This window comes from Ursus maritimus, unplaced genomic scaffold, assembly GCF_017311325.1.
Source record: "Ursus maritimus isolate PB19 unplaced genomic scaffold, ASM1731132v1 scaffold_18, whole genome shotgun sequence".
NCBI classification, from domain to species: domain Eukaryota; kingdom Metazoa; phylum Chordata; class Mammalia; order Carnivora; family Ursidae; genus Ursus; species Ursus maritimus.
This window is the reverse complement of record NW_024424230.1, coordinates 11,020,607-11,041,849: the sequence shown is the minus strand read 5'-3', so window position 1 is coordinate 11,041,849 and position 21,243 is coordinate 11,020,607. Positions and strand designations below refer to the sequence as shown.

The 21,243-nt window shown below is 37.5% G+C and overlaps 1 protein-coding gene across 2 annotated transcripts in view; it reads left to right on the top strand.

Annotated features, from left to right (window-relative positions):
* Positions 1–21,243, top strand: part of CDH7 (cadherin 7) — a 104,542-nt gene that overhangs the window by 31,170 nt on the left and 52,129 nt on the right. Inside the window, exons 2-4 of one of the 2 annotated variants that reach the window (XM_008704831.1) lie at positions 9,817–10,111; positions 13,683–13,802; positions 20,356–20,523. In XM_008704831.1, coding sequence (XP_008703053.1) covers positions 9,817–10,111; positions 13,683–13,802; positions 20,356–20,523 — 583 coding nt within the window. The remainder of the gene's footprint in view (positions 1–9,816; positions 10,112–13,682; positions 13,803–20,355; positions 20,524–21,243) is intronic. The other variant, XM_040632446.1, reaches the window with a different exon arrangement.

Sequence of the window (21,243 nt, the reverse complement as noted above, 5' to 3'; positions counted from 1 at the left end):
ACAGGATATTTTCGTTACTCTTAGTTTATCTTTCTGGCCCCAGAGGGATTCCCAGAACCTAAGATCATTTCCGCATCTCGATAATATAATATGTATCACAGGGTATATGATGGATACAGAAATCTATACTGTTTACTTTTCCCTTATAACTTTGGGTGGAGAAGGGACAGTTCCCTTTTGGGTAAAATATATAAACAAATCAACACACAGAATTTTATTCAATAAGCTTATGTAGAATAAATTATAACTACAAATTAATTGAAAGTGCTGAACAGTTTAAAGCCATGACATTGGTCTAAAGAGGTTTGTATGTGAGGTGTTGTATTTGTTAGACCAGAATTTTCTGTCTGGGATGCTGGCTGAAAATTCATATTCCTGGTTCCAACTCAAAGAGATTCTCATTCTGTGCACTTAAGACCAAACCCAGAAACTGGCATTTTTAACCAACATCTCAGGTAATGTCAATGCAGGAAACCTACATTCTGAGCTTCAGTCAATAACTTCAGTAGCCACCCAGTGGGTTAAGATCAGTGAACTGTTCTGTAGTCTTTAAAAAAGAATCTATTTAAACAGACGTTTACAGAATATAGATTGTGATATATTTCCACTATAAAGCCTCTTTTTGTATGTCATATATAAAACGTAGTCTCTATTGTAAATTAGTGCATCCTGTGTATTACTGAGTCTGAAGATTCCTAGAACGGCATTTATTCCATCCTCAGTCAAGTGCCTTCCTGGAAATCAAGTTCTGCCTTTCATCGTCAGACCGTTTCTTAGTAATAGGTTTCTTGTCTCAACTTAAATATCATTTCTTTAAAAAGCACTTCCCTGAACCTCTGAACTCGGTTTGATTTTCCTGTCAGATGATTTCTTGGCATTCCGTGGGTGCTTTTTTTATGGTCATCAGAATTGCAATCGTTTGTTCAACCTGGTCCACTGACAGCCTGCTGCGTGGACGGCCTTTCTCTCCACGAGCTCATGAAAATGGGCACTGCTTGGCCCCGTGCCGTAGGCTGCCCCTCGCTACTCTCCCTCTCTCGTCTTCATTCATACGCACCCATCCGCCTGGCCTACAGGAGATACTCCGTACTCACTTATAATAGATGATTAATATATGTTGAGTTTCTAGATGGAGACAGAAGCAGACCTGATCCAATCTCTGTTTTTCCAGGACAATCCAGCTTGGGCACAAGGATGATGTCAATTGTATCCCTTTAGTTGAGGTGTAATAGGTGAAGTAGTATTTCTCACCTGGCACTTTTAATAACAGCTGAAGGGATACTTGTGATTTTATAAAGATGTCAGAACGGATTAGCTAGACAAACATTAAATACTTAGTGACAATATTTGAAGCCAAGTTTACCAAATAGATATCACAAATTACAAATAATGTATATACTTAACTGTTTACTGTTAAAGTTAAACCAGCAGCTGCCCTTAGTAAGATCTTATTAATAAGTGTAAGAATAACCAGTTACTGTCTGTTCTTCTCTTGGACTAGCTCCTTTTCTCTCTTCACCCTCCTCCTTCCATGTTATCTCTGAAATTCTGTGTCTCCCCGTATCTTCTATCTTCGTCCACTCACCGGCCCCTGTCAGGTCACACTGGACATACAGAATCCTTGTCTCAGAATTGATAAGATAGTATACAGTAATTCTCTTGTTTAAATTATACAAGCATCAAAGTTTTCTCCCCGAAACATAGACTCCAGAATCATACTTCTATTAACCATTATTGTTTGTATTTTTGAATACACAAGGCAATACAGTGCAACTGACTGCAGGAAGTTTTTGGCAAACATGCTATGCTCTTGCCCTCCGCAACATGGACCTGAATGCCTTCTCCAAATGCCATGTACAGAATATCTGTGCAAGTCTTAGAGATGGCTTCTTCAATTGCCCTGTGCCTCCCTGGTAGTTAGTAGCCTCATGTCTTGCCTAATGTTAGGACAGGAAAAGAGTTTTGGACTGATTATTGCCTAGAAGCATTCAAGAGATTTCACACAGGTTTTATCCACTGGCCCAGTGCTTCTCAACTCATCGGCGTGAAGGGTCCAGTTTGTCTTGTTTACTTGCAAACTTACTGGTTTTTAAAGATCATAGAACATACGTTTTTTATAACCTCCTAATAATTTTGTAGCTATATTAAAAATGACTACTTAGAAAATTCAGTCCTCATTTTTTCCATTATTATTGGGCTCAACAGACATTAAATTGCTCCATAAAATAACTATGAAAATTGCTAAGCCTTTCCTCTCAATTTTCTGTACTTACCTAGATTTGGACAGATGGCACCAGTCCTTGGACCCCATATTGAGTCATACTGTGTTAACCTCCTGCAACATGTTCTGCTCAACCAGCCCCCATTTAAAAAGCAAGATTGAAATTTATCCTCTTGAGCAAAAAGCTTGATGTTTCCAGAGGTTTCCTTTTTATATGCTTTTGCTTGACTACTTGAAGTTTAGAAGTAAGTGAGCAACGTACTACAGGGGAACCCTGAAGTAGAGAACAGGATGGGCTCACAATTACACTGGATGAGGAGGAGTCGGACGAGGAGGAGTTTGATCAGGAGGAGTTTTGATCAGTTACAATTTGACTCAAGGCGGATTTCCTAGGTTGTTTGAAAGTTCTGGATGTGGCCTGGAGACAGCAATCAGAGAGAGGATGAGATGAGCACCGTGGAGATTTCTTTAGGGAGGCACGTGTAGCTGTGTGGAATAGAGAATGCTTCTCTGCGTTGTTATCACTGGGTCCCTGATGACAAAGATGCAGCTCTTAGCGTGAAGTTCTGAGTAACCACGCCATAGGCATAAATGTAGAACCGTTGCAAATAAAAGCAAGATTCTCCCCCTAAGGGATGCAGATGATTCTATTGTGCTGCTAGAGGTGAACTTATAAATATGGATAGAAAGTTGTATTTTACAAAATACTTCCAAATGCATTACTTCATTTTATCCTCACTTCAACACGCAAGGCCAGCTGTACCTTTATGGATACTGATCTATAACAGATGAATGACCTGTGATTTAAGGGTGATCAAGGCATCACAATAAAGGGCAGAGTAGAGATTCAGGAGCCATGCTTTGGCTCCTTTGCCCTGGTGACCTAGCAATTGTACCTCTCAACTACTAAGTTAGTGAACAAAGACCTTAGAATGCGTGTTCATTGCCAATGGATGAGTGTGAACTTTTTCTGAGGGGAAAAAAAAAATCAAAGCCATCTGACTAGTACCTCCTTTTTACCCATCGTTGGCTAAGAAAAAAATAATAAAGAAATGAGACCTTTTTTTGACAGTTTTAACCTTACCTAAGCACGTCCTGGATTGCATCCCTTTTCTGTATTACTCTATGTGTCGTAATTAATACCTTAACTTTTTAAACCATGCTGCTTCATCAGAGATGCATCACAAGTAAATTGTGTTTCATTACCCTGGACCACAATGATAATTATAAATTAGAAATACTTCAACCAGAAAGAAATGACTCATACCCTTGTTTTCGTCTATAATATTTCTTCAACAACTTGATAATTACATGGTATCCAGTGGCATGTGGAAAATATCTATTACAAAGCATAATGAGAAAAGAAAACTTGCATGGAATGTGTATACATGAGCGGTTGTATTTCTACCAGCTATTGTTTAAATCTGCCCTCTATACTTCCAGTTTTAGCCTGGGGAAGTTTAGTCAATCACATGAGTTTCAACAATCTGTAATGTATTTTTAAACTTTAAAAAATCGCGAGTCTGTAATAAGTAAGCTAATGGTAGGAAAGTCACCTTAGAAATCCTTTGCTAATATTCAATATAAATCATTCTCAGATTGATTAACGTGCTGCTCGGCCATCATTACCCCATTTCTGTACACAGATGTAGCACTAGTGTGAACTTTTATATTTTTGTAATAATGACTTTTTGCATTTTTCTTACTCAAATGTTCATTACAAGGAAAACTGAATATAAACTAATTATTTCCATCTTCACTGTATGTAGGTCAGTGAAGATCACAGAGACCTTTGTTGACTTGAGTTTTATTTTTTAGTGTCGAAGCTTTCATGATAAACATTATCTCTTTCCATATAGTATCATCTTACGTCTAGATTTAATCCTCTTTTTGTCGCATGAATATTTGTATGTTACATTACAAAGTACAATTGTGGTTATTATAGTGCTTTACCTTAATGAATTGTGTTCTACTCTGTCACCTCAAGTAGTTGTCACAATTGTTCAGTGAAGTCCCAGTACAGGTATTTTTTACTTCCGTTTTGCAGGGAAGGTGACTAAAAGACAAGGTCATCAGTACGATCGAACAACATGCAAAATTTAAGATGTTCACGGAAGAAAAGTTGATCAACATAGTGACTTGATTTTTTTTTTTTTTACCTTAGTCTTTACTAAACAGATTTATTCACCATATTCAGACTTTAAGCAGATAGATTGATGGTACTAGACCAGGTAGTTCGTATCAGGCCCTAGTTGATTAAATAGATGTAAGAAAATTGTCAGAACTGCAATGCATCGATCTGTTTTTAGTTTTGGTCTTTATAATCTTTTTTTTTTTTTAAAGATTTTATTTATTTATTTAACAGAGATAGAGACAGCCAGCGAGAAAGGGAACACAAGCAGGGGGAGTGGGAGAGGAAGAAGCAGGCTCATAGCAGAAGAGCCTGATGTGGGGCTTGATCCCATAACGCCGGGATCACGCCCTGAGCCGAAGGCAGACGCTTAACTGCTGTGCCACCCAGGCGCCCCTGGTCTTTATAATCTTAAATTAAAAACTAAATAGTAGATAAGTTAATCAAGGACATGGAGATTCTTTCATCCAAGGGCATCCAAAGGTCTATAAAACCCTCCACCAGCACCTGTGTGTGTGTGTGTGTGTGTGTGTATGTGTGTGTATGTGTGTGTGCACTACTGCATAAGACTCGGGAAACAGGAATAAGAAAGCCTGTCTGCCCCTCCAGGGTTCTGTCTCCTGGGGAACACAGATATGTAAATATGCAAGTTCGGAGTAATTGCCAAATGTTACAACGGACATAGAAAATGGGGTATCTGAGCTCTGTCTAGGCAGATCAGAGGATTAGGGAGAACAACCCTGAGATACAAGATGTTTTTTGTTTGTTTTCTTTTTGCCTAATGCTATTAAAACTTAAAAGGATAGAAATTAAAGTAAAACAATAGAACTGCTATTTTACAAAATGGATTATAAATTTACTAAATTTAAGACAATGAACTGTTTATTGAGAATGTGGAATATGGTGATAAAAAAGAACCCAGCTCTTAAGGAGTTTATACATTAAAGAAAGGGTTGGATGAAAACAAATAAACCAGATTTTCAATATGAAGCAGAATTAAATGCCTCCTAACAGAGAAAGGCGAACAGCATGCCGTGGGAGAAAAATAGGAAGATTGTTAAGACGTCAGTGAAAGGGAGCTTGCATTAAGCTGAGCTGAATGTCGGTTGGCGGCAAGATGAAGGACTTGTGTTGAAAAAGATGGCACAGCTTGCTTGGTTTGGGCAGTGTGGTCCTCAGCCAACGTGGCTGGAGCACGGAGTGCCTTCTGAGACGTGATGGAAAAGAGAGACGAAAGAGCTAGCATAGGGCTGCATGGAGCCCCATGCTTAGAAATTGGGGTAAATCCCTAGACCATGGAGAGCCATTAAAAGTATTTGATGAGGGTGTGATATAATTCAGTGTGCATTTTAGAGACATAATTTCTGACACACAGAAAATGGAGAAGAACTGGAGAGTTTTATAATAGCCCTAGTGAAAGATTTTAAGATTCCAAATTAGGGCTCTTGTGAAAGACTGAAAAAGAAAAAAAGAGTTGCTCTATTAGAGGTAATGAGTAGGTATTCTGTCAAGCAGGGAGTGAGAGAGCCATAGTGGGTTACTAAACATACTACAGGGGCGCCTAGGTGGCTCTGTCAGTTAATTGTCTGCTTTTGGCTCAGGTCATTATCCCAGTGTCCTGGGATCGAGCCCCATGTCGAGTCCCATGTTGGGCTCCCTGCTCAGCAGAGAGCCTGCTTCACCCTCCCCCTCTATGGTCTCCGCCTCCTTATGCTCTCTCTCTCTCTCTGTCTAATAAATAATTAAAATCTTAAAAAAAATAAACATACTACATTTTAGGGTGCATGTAAAGGGTGCTTTCCATTCCTGGCCTGTGTACTGATGAAGAGTCCAACACAGTGATATTCCTTACGCTGTTACCATACATGGTGCTGTCATAGTGACATAGAGGAAATGCAGAATGATTGTATCTCCTTCTCTCCTGATTCTTTTGTCTTGAGCTAGACCCAGCTAAGAGGCATGTGTGTGCTCCTCACTGTTTGTGTTTATTAGCAAAATAATAATAATAATGATGATGATGATGATGATGATGTAGTAAACATTTACCTTGGAGTCACAACAAATATTTTGAATAGGATTTAGGAATCTATGCAGTAAAGGTGAGTTTTGTATGGTGATTAATGAATCAAGGTTTTGTTGTTACTGTTTAGGTGACTCATAAGACCACATTTATAAGGGTATTTGTGAATGAAATAGACATAACATTGTAAGTTCTACTCTGCCCAAATATTTGTTTTCAATTGTATATTTTATTGTTTATTCATTTGCCATATGGTGGGACCATAGAACGCTTGTTTATTTTTCACTGCACAGAAGTTTTCGCTGTGGAGAATAGTGTTTCTCCGCTCTGTCATCGTCATTCACAAAGACGGTGTGTACCTGCGTATGTGTGTGCGCACGCGGGCGCCTACACAGACGTGTTTTACTTAAGGTCGCTATTAGGTAGTTCTGCACTTGCAAGTTTTTCTATGCTGAGCATTTTCTTTAAAGCAGAGGAGTATAATAGTTTTTCGCTAACAGCATGGGTTTTACTCTGCCTATTAAGATTAGAGTATTAGTGCACATGGCCTCAGATTAAATGTCTGACTGCATCTGATAATTAGGAGTCCATCTTAGCATCTCAGAGTTGGTCATCCACTTTTAAATACAGATGCTTGCACTAACCTTGCAAGGACACTCAAAGCAATTTTCTGCTTGTGAATTCTAGCGGTGATTACAAGCCTAGTGATGGTCGTAGCTAGTAGAAAAGTGTCAGTGATGGAAGGATGAAGAAATGCAGGGCTCCGGAGACAGAGGGCAGTGTGTGTGTATGTTTGTGTGTGTGGGGGGGGGGCTAGAAAAGAAGCCTGATCCTCAGATGATTGGAGAAACAAGCAATATGAACCTTTTTTTTTTTTTTCCTTTGAGCCCTTATGCCGTCAGTGATGGAGAACAATTAACAATACCACGAATGTGAAATACAGTGTCAGAGCTCAGGCTGAAGATCAGCTCAGGATTTAATGTGTGTTGTGTATTGAAAAGGAATGTGTCCTCTCTCCCTTACCTGGGTACTACGGGAGCATTGTATCACCACGCAATGGAAACAGCAGTTAGGGTGCCTGGGTGACTTGGTTGGTTCAGGTCATGATTCCAGGGTGCTGGGATCTAGCCTCACAGCGGGCTCTCTGCTCAGCGGGGAGCCTGATTCTCCCTCTGCCTCTCTCTCTCTGTCTCTCATGAATAAATAAAGAAAATCTTAAAAAAAAAAAAAGAAACAGCAATTAGCTGACAGGAATTAGTTAAATGAATCATAAGGACTGGTTCTAAAAATGGTAGTCCCTAATGAGACTGAGAAGACATAGCAAGCCTTTGATTAAAGACACAAGGTGTATGTCACTTAAGTGTTTCTGTGGTCATCGGATCGTCCTCTAATGTTTCACACCAAGGTCAGTGGTAGTGTGAGACTCTTCTAACGCTGAGAGGCATGGATGGGGTGAGGAAGGGTGAGGAGAGTAGCCGTGAGGAGTGTGTGGAGGGGTGGGCGTCCTTGAGATGTCAGCAGCTTAAAACAACTTGTTTTCATCCATCATCTGCACTTGTCTCAGGAGTCGTTTTTTGCTCTGTGCTGTTGAAGGTGGCGGAGTGTTTTGCTGTTGTGTAATGCCAAGAAAGGGCCCTTCTGTCAAGTCATAAAATGTGTTGATGGAAACCACTCAAAGCACCAAGCTTCTTTGAGACTTGGGGGTGATCGGAGGTGGGGGTGCATGCGCCCTTCTTTCTCTGAATTTTCCTCTGCTGCAGCTTTTCATGTCCGCACCTCACCGGACCACACACGTCTCCCGAGGCAGGATCTTGTTGCCGGCAGTGGAGATGGAGCGTTCTAGCAGTCCCCGTTTTTCGTAATCCTGGTGCAGCCACAGAGCGCTGGTCATGTGACCTCAGGCGAGGCACTCAGCCTTTCTTTACCTTAGTTTCCTTATCTGTTAATAGGGATAATGAATTCATTCAATGTGAGCATGAGCTGAGTTACTATATAGAGAACATTAGGAACAGTGCCTGACACACAGGAATCTCAGTAATCCAAACTGTAGTGATTTTCAGCTTGCTTGCTTCCTCGAGGGAGCTATCGAAGCAACAGTAACCCTGAGAGTGACTTAAGAAAATTAGGCAATTCACCATATTTCAAGAATTCAGCCCTTCCAGATGGGTGGGTCAACATGCGGCACAGTGATCCCCTAGATAATTCCACACCGAACAAATCTACATTATAACTTGTGCCAGTAATTAATTTCTTGTATTACTGAGCCTGATAAAAACTACAGAAACTAAAGGAGAAATCAGGTCCTGGAGTGTTCTGGAGCAGAGCATAAACACAGCTGTGACGGTGAGGGGGAAGAACCGCTTACAGAAACCGTGGTGTGGAAAGCGGTACCCCCCCCCCACCTCCCACAGGACGAAGGTAGCGTCCTACGGCACACCTCCCCTAGTCGTGTCCCATATTTCATGTTTGTAGCACCTCGTCTTTTAAAGAATGCAAACCTAGTTCTGTAGGACGGTGTGGAGCCTCTATCGTTTGGTAAATTGGGTTTTGCATTCGTCTCACTCCAAGTCCAGATGATGGCGGTTGTAGGGGATGAAAGATTGTGGAGACGACAGATGGAGTCCTGTGTTTTTAGGTTATGAAGTTCAGGAAAATGTGTAATTATGTCTAAGTTTCCTTAGGTTCCTCTGTTCAACATAACGTGCTGACATACAGCAGGGGACAGTTCCAGATACGAAATGCAAATCAGTAGGTGCTGGCCCTGCTGCCGATTGCCGGGGTCAATCATGCAAATCTAATGCAGTTCTTGGTATTTCAAGAAAGGTTTGAGTTGAAGTCTCAGGCACATACTGATTTAAAATTCCTACTTCAGAGAGCAGTGTAATTTTTCTCGGCTTCACGTTTTAAAATACAGAACAGGATTTGGGGGCGGATTTAGTGACTGGACATCCATCCATACTTGTTACTCTTGAGAGGGGGTGGGAGGGAAGGGTGTCCTTAAAGAATGTGGGAGTTTCTAAGCATATTAAATGCTTTATTAGATCTAAATTTGCCAATGTTCTATAGCAAGTCCCTTTGCTTGGAATAAGATCAAATCAACCGATTATACGTGTTTACTGAATGCTCTGTTCCAAGAAGATGGCTAAAACTGGCAAGGACAGACCAGATAAAAATTAACACCACCACAAGTTCCTAACTTTGGGAATGATAGAAAATACCTTTGGAAATGAGACTGTTTACAGGAAGAAATGAAATTGTCTTGCTCACAAGTGCAAGCTGACACATTCTAATAGCCTTTCTGCTGTGCGCAATAAGCATCAGCTTATCTTTCCAAGAACAATAAAAGTCCGGGTACTGCTGCCTGACATAAGAATTATTTTTACATATCTCCATATCGCTGACTCTCTTGTAAGTTAATCTCATCTCACATGAATTTTTCACCAGCTTCACTCTGATGTTGATAAAGGAGATGGTTCCATCAAATACATCTTGTCAGGCGAAGGGGCAAGTTCCATTTTCATTATTGATGAGAACACTGGGGATATTCATGCTACCAAGAGGCTGGATCGGGAGGAGCAGGCCTACTACACGCTCCGAGCCCAGGCACTGGACAGGCTCACCAACAAGCCTGTGGAGCCTGAGTCCGAGTTTGTCATCAAGATTCAGGATATCAACGACAACGAACCCAAATTCTTGGATGGCCCATACACGGCGGGAGTTCCCGAAATGTCTCCTGTGGGTAAGTAAAGAACATGCTGCTTTGGCAGGGTCTGAATTTAGGGGCTCCGTGTTTAAAAGTAGATCATCGTACCGGAAAAAAAAAAATCACATTAGTGTTGGCACGGCAATTCCTAGGGAGGATGAGGGGAAAGTTTGAGATGCCTTAAGAGCCCGTGTCTAAATCTAGTTATTGAAATCGTTCTTCTATTTCTACAGAAAATTAGGAAAAATTTCCTTTTCCATGGGGCTCTCAATGTCTTTAGTACATTGCTCATGTCTTACATTCTTGTTTCAATGTAATATTTAATTTAAAAAATGATTAAAAGTACCCCTAAGAAGTTAAAAAAGAAAATCCTTGCAGACACTGGCCTATGGTCATCTCTTCTTTCTCCTGAGTAGGATTAATGATTCCCTCTTCTAAGAATGTTTCTGTGGCCAAGGTTATCAGGGAGCCCATCTAACATTTAGATCAGTGGGTCTGTTTGCTTGTAGAGTAGGCGTGAACCCACAAAGTCCCTTCATATGCCACCACTAATCTTTGTGTAATTTCTCCAGAAACTTAGATGCGTGAAAATTTATATTGAATTGATAATAATGGTAAGGTGATACTCCATTTGAGATATAAAAAAGAGTCATGAAGACCTTTATTTAGAGGGCTTTTCACATTGCCCCATTACTGGAAAACAAGAAAGTAAAGTACTTCTGGTATATTCTTTATTTCTATCAAATGATGAAAACTCAGTTTTAAACAATTGATTCTTTGGAATAATTTTTAGCCAGTATGCAATTTTAGGTGATCTTACGAAACAATAATAAAAAAAAATATATGGGGCTTAAATAGACCAGTTGATTTATATATTTATTTCCTGTCATTTTTAGTCTTGAAGTAAGACAGTTATTTAAAGTAATAATTGAATTTGTATTTTAACAGGTGAATATTTTACCTAATGTGATTTGTTTTATATTAAATAAAGGTCACTTCACTCATTCCAGCTTTCAGCCAACAGATCGACTACGTTAGGAAGTGGAATTGCAAAGATATGTATTATGTGTACCCTTTAGGGGAACCACAGTTTAGTGACCCCAAGTTTCTAACAGATGGGAGAGTGAAAATTATTTGGGCACCACTGCTCTGGCTGCTAAAGAAATACAAACAGAAAACGAACCAGAAGAGCGGGTGCTCGTGGTCTGGAAAAATTCAGAGCCACGGAGGCAGCATTTTCTACTGTAGTTAGCTTTGAAGTGAGCATTTCTTTGACCAAACAGGCTTATTCACACTTTCTCAACACTGCCTCCATCTTCAGTGTTGCTTGCTGTTGCTTAACAACAACTAGGACCACAGCAGCCCCAACAAGATTTGCAGGTTTTAGAGAAAAGAGAAGGCACTTTGTCCTCCCCAAAGTAGTAGTGTTTAGAAAAACAGGAAGCTTTGAGGTGTGTTTGAGCAAGTCAGCTCGACTCTATAATTTTCATGTGGGCGTGATGGGCATTCTTCATTGGCTTGCTACGGTGTTTCCTTTGCTACGTAGAATGGAGCCATGCAAATTGGATTAATGTGAACTGTGTTCTTTCAGAGGCTAAATAATGCACTGTCGTTTTGGTTTCAGTGGTACCACTCCGTTATCAAGCGGCATGATTATTATGCACGCATGCAAGTTATTTGAGTTATTCGATCAATTGCAGCTGGTTCAGAACTTTTCCGAAGATGATTTTCAAGTGCCTTCAGGATTTAATTGACATTGAGAATTCTGAAATAATATCGAAATTTGAACTAAGAACAATGGATGTCTACATTAAATATGTGGATTTATAGTGAGTTGTAGTTTAATAAGGTTTAATTCTGACCAAATAGTTTTAATAGCCACTAAATAGTAGCTGTAGTTTAAAAGGGTTTAATTCTGACCAAATAGTTTTAATAGCTACTAAACAGTATGGCGTATACAACACAAGCATTCAGTATTTAATATTCAGGGCTGTGTTTTTCATTGGATGCTAACCGCAAGATTGAAAACCCACTAATAAGCCCTGGGATAGTTCATTCATTTCCAGGAGAGCATAGATAAGCACGGACAGTTTAGAGTGGTTTAAAAATATGTGTGCATGTGTGTTGTGTGTATGTGTATGTATATATAAAGTAAATTTCTTAGTGAACACTTTAGAAAAAAATTATGTACAACCAAATTTACTAAAGTAGTTTTGATTATTTTGTTTAAAGCACTTTCCTTTTCAAATGAAGTAGGAAATCAATACTTAAGCATGTCACCAGAGTAAATATTCCTGTAAAGATGGTGCATTGTGGAGAAAACAGAGAATATCAATGCCATTAATTCTAACATTTTTAATTAAAATAATCAAAATTTAATTTGTAAAAATATTCTTAAATATGCATCATTTGCTGTTTGGTCCTACCAGGCATCTACAGGGCACAATCAATCAAGTCCGTTGAATTAAAAAAAAAAAAATCAGAATTTTAAAAAAGTGCCAAATACATAGGTTCATAATACACACCCATTTTTAAAGAAAATGGCACGGGTGAGGAAAATCGTAGTGTGGAAAAGACAATAGATTTGTAACAAAATGGACATTAATGACTTATTTAAAGGAATTAGGGAAATCCCTTTAGAAATATATTGAAATGAGATGTTAGATTAAAATTATTTTTGATAAATTACTAGAAACAAATTAAAGCCTTAGAAGAATACAAAAAAAGAGACTTGTTCCATTCCCATCAATAGGACATAAATGATAAAATAGCATGTGCTTAAATATGTAAACTAAGTAAATGTAACATTTTTAAGATTCTGCTCCAAATGGAAATAAAAAGAACACATCACAATAAATGCTTTCCATGTGGAAAACAAAGAAGCAGTGGGACATTCTATCACATGAAATATAGAAATATAGAAAATATAGAAAAAAAATAAAATATAGAAAATATAGAAAAACAACTAATAATGCAATTTTTACAGTTGCCATGCTTTCTTTCCATTGGGGGGATGGTTTAAATTTTCATTTTATGCTTTTATTTTTAAATCAATTCATAGAAACAAATGAAAACTAAAACTATTCCTGAAGAGATACCACCTAATATCCAGTTAAGTGGATCCATCGGATACTTTTTATTCGGTTAATGAAGCTTCATTTTCTGTCTGGCTCGACTCCGCTATAATAGTGAGATCCCCTCAGTGACTTGGGTGTCAAGATGCTGTGACTTGTCACACTGCCTTTTGGACAGTAATTGAGACTTCTAGAGATGGCTCTTGATAAAAACTTGTTACCTGACCCTGATGGATGAGATGCCGAAAATTTGAGTCCCTTCCAATTCTGAATCTCCTTCTAATGTGCATCGTCCATCTTATTTTTCCCCTAACATATTTTTGTATCCCTTAAATCTTTCTGAGGGCTTCATTAGCATTCGTCTTCATTTTGGGTTTGTCTTTTACAGAAAATACGTCGATTTTTCATATGCCTTGAAACATGAAAAAAGAAAGTAATTAAAAACAACTGTAGCATGTTCAGCATTCTGTGAATCATTATGTTTTGTGGCATTTGGAAGTTTTTAATTCATTGGTTTTTGGCTTGGCACGTAGGGACCTCAGTGGTACAAGTGACAGCAACCGATGCGGATGATCCTACGTATGGCAACAGCGCCCGAGTGGTCTACAGCATTCTGCAGGGACAGCCGTACTTCTCGGTGGAACCAAAAACAGGTAAACGGTGAAATGGGACTCTTCTTGTAATGTCCTCGTTTATATCTTGGCACAGAATTCATATTAGTTATTTTTATTTGATATGGTTGGCAGTGATCACAGGCACTACGTGGCTATTGTGCTTCTCTCAATATGTGAACCGTGCTGATAAACAGCATATTATTTATAGAGGCGTTAGTATCCTCCAAGACTATTTTATTACATTTATCTGAATTTCTATCAAAGTTAAAGTATCGTATGTTAAGAAAGTATTTCAGCGGCTCTCTCCTGACTAGATAAGAAAATATTGATTAGTTACATCAAGTTTTCTTTTGGTCTTGCTTTCTTTAACTAATTCACGTAGGAATCACACACAGTTAAATTTCAATGTCAAGCAAAACACTGGCTGCCATGCAACAGAATAGGTAGTAGGTCCAGCTTACCCTTTCAGAGTCTGGTTTACTTAGGAGAACTAGTTTAAACGTAAAAATTAGGATGATGATCTGCTAAGTCAAAAACTAAATTGATTTTTTTTTAATGTTAGAAGAAAACAACATATTTTTTATGAGTTGCCTGACTGCCTGGATAGACCGTGTGGTTGGTTGGCTCGATGTTCTGTTTTGCTTTTAAGCTGAACTAGTTTACATTAAGTAAGACTCTAATTTGGAGCACTGTTGTCGTGGTTATAAAATAACATTTTATCTATTCTGCTTTTCTGGCTCCGAGTGGAGGGAGGAGGGGCGAGTGTGGAGATGGATAGTTTGTGCCACTGGTCTTCCTCACCATGAAATCAAAAATTTCTCTATGTTGTAATAATTTTGTCTTTATCGTGAAGAAAATTATTCTTCGACGTGCTAAGTTTATGATTATTGGATAGTACCTGTGACCTTAAATGATTATTTTAATGGTACTTACGCTGTTTTCCATATAAATGGTAATATTAATTCATTTTCAAATCGCTATGGAGGATAAATATTTTAAGTGTCTTTTGAAAATGATAGTTGTAATGTGCATGAGTGGAAAAATAAATTCAATCCTAGCTCACCATTAGAGATTTTACAGAGACTGCTTTGCGTAACTTATACCAATATAGTGGTAGAGTCTGGAAGCCACCTGGAAAGTCTAACAGAGAAGAAACAGTTCTGATTAAGCAAGTATTGAAGGAGAAGTAAACAAAAGTATTTGATTTATGATATGAATCCTATGAATGTGGAACGTGTGCTTGTGGTTGATTTAGTGATAGATCTGAGAAGCCTAAATTCAAACACCCACCCATTCCCTTATAAATCTACTCTTTACAGCCTACAGAGACATTGACAAGTTTCTGACAATTTGCTCACAAATTATACACTCCTGCATTATATAACCTGTCCAGAAATAGCATGCACTAATCCCCAGGGTTAAATATTTTGCTGGTACTAATGATTGGCTTGTGATTTTAGCTTTGTGGTAGGATGATCATTTTTGCTTAAGTCCTGTGGAGGTGAGGCCTGTGATTGAGAAAGTGGACAGTAGTCTGTATCATGAGATCACAGTTATTAGTACTTCAAATTAATTCTAATTTCAGAATCTCGAGGATTGTGTATTGTAGGAGATGAAGAGGCTTAATTTTGTTTTGTTTAAAGTTTTTCATACTGTAATTATAGCAATCATTGGGACTTCTCTTTCTAGAGTCATTAGTGCAGAGATATCCTGGGAATTTTTGTCCCCTGCTAATTTATAATGTGGATAGTGTATTCTTTGCAAAAAAAAATCTATTTTTTCACCAAAATGGAAAGTTTTCAATCCTTAAAGCCATGGATATCTGTGAATCAAGTTCAACTTTAGTCTTCATGGTTGGTGTCAGTCTGATTTTTATCTATGTGAGAAATAACATCAATTTCTAAATCTTTAAATCTAAGAGTTTTTGAGACGAAAGTAAAATTTTTGATAGGAAAAATACTGAAAATATGCTAAATCAAGATCTTGTAAAAATAGGCACAGGGAATCACTGTTAGGTGCATTTCTATAAGTTTAACTTCTGGTTTTTTTCTCATATTAATAATACCCATTGCCATTTATTAATCCCACATCATGAACCTAGCATGGCTAAAACCTCCAGTCACATTACACCTGTAATACTACTCACAGGCCAAATGGCCAGAGGGTAACTATATTTTCCACCTTCATTTCTCCATCCATAAAACAAGAATGTGAGTAGCTGCAAAAGCCAATGCTAAGAATTTGCTCTAATAAGCAAACAGAATGGCACTAGAAGCACTATAAGGCAACATTAAAAGGACTGCAGAGGTTCCCATCCCTTATCTCCATAATGACCACAAGCTGCTGGGAGGCTGGTGGTGGGTTACTCTAAGGTGTTCGTCTACTCTGTGACCTGTAAGCAAATAGACCCATGTTTCAGTCTATTTGATACATGGCAGGACTGGCTACGTAATTTGCAGTTCAAAATGGAAATGCAGGCCCTGTCTTCTAAAATTACTAGGATTTCGAGATATTATCAACAGAACAAGAAACTGAGCATGGGACCTGTGTGCCTGCACAAGTCATATGGCCATGAAGTTGGCCCTGAAAAATGGATTGAATGATAAAACACCACTTGTCATTTACGAGTTCCTTCTTAAACATAAGAGGTGTGGCTGCACGATACCTGCATCATATATTACATACCCACTTGTTACATCGTAATTTTATGTAAGTAATATAGTCATAACAAAGACCCCCCCCCCATAAGCCCTTCAAATGCATTCCATTCTGTGGAGTGGCTTATGGTGTGGAGGACCCTCACTCCTCTTGGGCTTGCTGAGGATGTCCTCTCAGAGGTTACAGGAGTACCTTCCTCAGGGACTCTTCATTGATGACAACTCTGAAATTGTTTAGTGTTCTAGAAGCTTCCATGTTTGCTATCATTGGTCCTCCTCTGACTTTATGATTCTATTATATGTTTCACCTACAGGGAGACAACCAAATATAAACACGGCTTCGATCCAAAATTTAGAAAGAAATATAAATGAATAGGAAGAGATTCACCATGTACTCTAATGTGTCTCAGATCCACATGGCATGAAGCTTTGTAGCCCTGTGTTACCTGGGTCATGTGGTTGCCTGGACCCCTAGACCAGTCCAAGACCTGAGTGTGTAGATACCAGGCCTCAATGGTTGTTTGGTTCCCTAAACTGGGGTGGATTTTAGAGCCAGCTCTTATCCATTACATTTAGTACATATATACGTCTTAAGAAATTCCATGGTAAAAAAAAAAAACATATTAAAAAAAATCATCAATGGCTGTTAGGAAATTAAAGAATCATCTGAAAATTTATTCCTAGACTTAAAACCAGACAGCTGTTGAGCAATAGTGTTGATAAATTTATGTTTCATATGCACAGTACTTTTTGTGATCATGGATTATAAATAAACGGAAAATTCTGGGTTATTGGGTCAGATGATACATCTATAGAAAAATTATTATTCAGAAAGCTTAAAATCTGAGCTAATCTCTTTTCTAAAGAGCTATAGGAAATATTCTTCTCATCATAAGTGGCTTAAAATGACTGATATTGAAATTAAATAATGTTGTTGTCTTCCATGAAAATCTCACAGAACTGTGGGGCTCTGTCTAGACAAAACTGGCCTTTACTACTTCAGAGATGTAGTGTTAGCAATTTGCTGTATGTGTGTTTCTCCATAATATACAGCAAAATGCAAATCAAATCCAGTGCATGAGAACTCTTTTTCCAAATGTAGACAAATGTGGACAGTTTTACTTAAAAGTAAAGAGCTAGCAAAAGTCATGGGACTGGAAATCTATTATTTTTGAATATCCTTATTTAAATTCACTTCTCTCCTAATTATTCCATTCTTGTCAAAAATATGTTTAATATTTGAGGTATTTGGAAATTACCTTTGCCACCCGGTTACTTTGCAAACGTTGTGATCATTTTTACTTTGGAAAAGTGCTATTTATAGGGTCACTTGTAAAGAAACAATTAGAGGCGTGAAAAATAAGTGAGTAACTTTGACTACCAGACTTCTTTCTTAATAATGTTGTATTTCCTTACAAAAATAGTGCCACCAAGCAAAACCATGAGAGGATGAGGCAACAGTGTTTTCCTTGCTGATTAGTTGAGATATTAAGGCCTCTCCCCATCATTATAAAGGTGCAAAGATGAAAGCTCACTTGTGCCTATTGATATTGGAAGGAAAAATAAGAGATGCACGGAGTTAAAAAAAGAAAAGAAACTGAATGAATAGGAACTGATTCTAAACATAACTCATTAATATTTTGTCATCTAATGATACGCTTAATGATCAAATATTCAAGACAGCCAATCCTCAGCTTATTAAAAAAAAAAAAGGAGTTACAAATAAATAAAGGATGATGAACATCTGAAACCAAAGAAAGGAAAAAGATGGAGAGATGTAAGTCCCAGAGCTCCTAGACAAAGACTGTTTATGCTCAGTAATGTTGTTACTGAGATCAGCACTCGTTGTATTATGGAGTTAACAGAAATATTGAAGAACAAATATGAAATACACATGGAATCATTATGACACTAAGAAGAATATGTATTAGACACTGATCAAACCAGATTACTATGTGACTGTTTCTTATGATTTTCATGTTCCTTTAATATTTCACATATTAACTATAAGCAGTGTGTAGATAGCCAAAAGAATTCAGGGAAGGAGTTACTTAAACTGACCTTGTATTGCTGTGCTTGTAGCAACACTGCCCGATAGGAAAAGTGGTCAATGTTTAAAAACAACAGAACTGTCTTAACTCAAAGAAGCATAATTTAAACACTTAAAATACTGATGTGTCGTTGATGTGTATATGGGTGTGTTTGTGTTTGATGGCTAGTGCTCAGACTAAACAAAAATAGATTACTTAAGACAGTATGAGTGTTGTTTAACTTGGAATCTTGGGAACTAATAACAACTTGCTTAAATTTTTCCTATGCTATTGAAAAGATTTTCTCATCCGTTTCCCACCCCTAGAACAGTTACCAAACTGTAGAATATTATGAAGTATAAGGCGGGCCTTGTATAGTTTCCCCTAGGCTTATGCTTGGTGCTGAAATATAACATACACTATAAATAAAATATAACACACATTATATATATTATATATTATACATAAGACCATTATTACATGTGTACATCAAGCCAACAGTCTTTAAACAATTTAAATTGGCAGCTTTTAAAAAATTATAAAATTATAAATTTGGAGGATATAACATTTTTATGCTAAGCACAAGGAAAGAAAGAACCTTCATCCCAATTTAAACAATTCTTTGCAATTATTTTATTCCTGAAGAACCATTCTCTTCCAAGCAACCCGGTTTTGCTGTTTTGCTACTGAGAAGTCCATAATACCAAGTTTCTCTTCCTCAGGTCTGAGTCAATGAGGATTTAAGTCCTGACTTCCCCATAAAAAGTAGAATCTGTTTAATAAAATAGATTAGACTTCTTTCAGGCTATAGTCCTAGGTGGATAGGTAAGACATAGTCTTTGTTGGAAAAGATGAAATTGCAAGAAATAATTGAGTAGGATTCTGAACTCTTTATATTTAATTAGTAAAGATGACCTCATATTGCTAGTTCAAGGTCTTATATAGATCAATATTAATTACGTTTTTATTTGATATCACCTCTATGTACATATACTAAGTATATTAGGTATATACATCATTTATATATTTGCATATAACATTAAACTAAATTTCATCCCATAATTAAATATTATTGCCTAATATACTTAGGCAGTAATTAAATAGTTATAAAACAACTATTTTACTGTACCAATGATTATTCTGTCAAGTTTCCCCATCGAGCAAAATGAAACTCTGAAATCAATTTCTTATACATATAAAGTCTTAAGGGCGATCAATATTCAATGCAATTGATTAGAAACAACAACTAAACACATGAATGTTTTCAGTGTTGCTGATTTATATTAACATAGTCATTCTCATCTTTAGTACTTTTTCTCAGATCTTTTGATACCGCATAAGATCATCCTGCATCATGACCACATCCACAACCATAGCCATAGTTTGAAATCGTGTTTTTCTTGTTAAACATAAATCACTCTCATTTTTTTCTTGTAGACTCTTTCAGCCATTTTGCTCAAAGAGAGGTAATAAGAACCATAACTGAAAGGTTATAGTGATTTCACATCACCTGGGAGTTAAGTGGTTAGAGAGGGTGAAAGAGAAGAAAAGGAGAGTTTCATTGTCATGTACCTTTACAGGTTACTGCCCATTATTTTAGATGAGGAGTTCATGTTATTTATTTGTAAGCTGGTATTTCCGAAACATATTTTCATAAAACCGAAAGATAATCCTCTCTATCCAATATTGAGAAGCTCTGCTTTTCCATGTCACATCAGTGTCCATGTTTTGTAATATTGTATATAACTATTATGTCCCTTTGGTCTTTAATAGGCAGTAAGATTATTTAAAATAAAACAACAAAAGGCCACAACTCAGGAGGGACTTGCTACCTGTATCAGTGTTCTTCGCTAATATAAATGCAATGATTCATGATGCGTTTTACTGGGATTTGAAATTTTACAGGAGTCATCAAGACCGCCCTTCCAAACATGGATAGAGAGGCTAAAGACCAGTATTTGCTTGTTATTCAGGCAAAGGATATGGTTGGTCAAAATGGAGGACTGTCAGGAACTACGTCGGTCACCGTGACCCTGACTGATGTCAACGATAACCCACCGCGCTTTCCTCGAAGTAAGCTGCTTTGCTAAATGCTGCAAGTGCCCTAACTTTCCTTGCCAGTCTGTAAAAATGTCTTTTAAAAAGGAATCTTTCCAAATACTTTCTCAAAACTTCTCTTCCTACATTCTCCCACAATCTCGTTTTATCAGGGGCATGGTTTTAATTCAGAAGTGTGGAATAATAAGGGTATTGAAAATGAAGAGGCAATCATATCTTTGTATTACTTCTGTCTTCAATATAATATGGTTTTTCTTTGGTTCACATTGTTAATGCCAACAGTTATTAAGTTTATTTATATATTCATCTTTTCATTCTAAGATATTCTTTGTACACGTTCTGTAAGTTATAAGGTTGTTGCCTATTGTAACATTCAAGATAACATTTCATGCATTCTATACACTAAAGGTATTGATTTATCTGTAAAGATAAAAATTGAAGAGCACTAAACTTTTTCATTTTTTACTCCACACTTTTTTTTTTTACCACTTCATGCACATTAAACATTCCTTTAGCAGTTCTACCATCTCTTTCTTGTGCAAACATTCAGTGTTTCAAAAGAAGTCAATTCAAAGAACCAGAAAACCACATGCCCTCAATTTAGTTTCTATGACCAAAGTGGCTTTTGACTTAGCCAAGAAGAAGGGGGAAAAAATTCTAGGTAGAAATGTCTTGATTATAGAAAAGCATTTCATCTCACTCTCTTGTAGTTTTTTTTTTTTTTTCTTCTGTAAG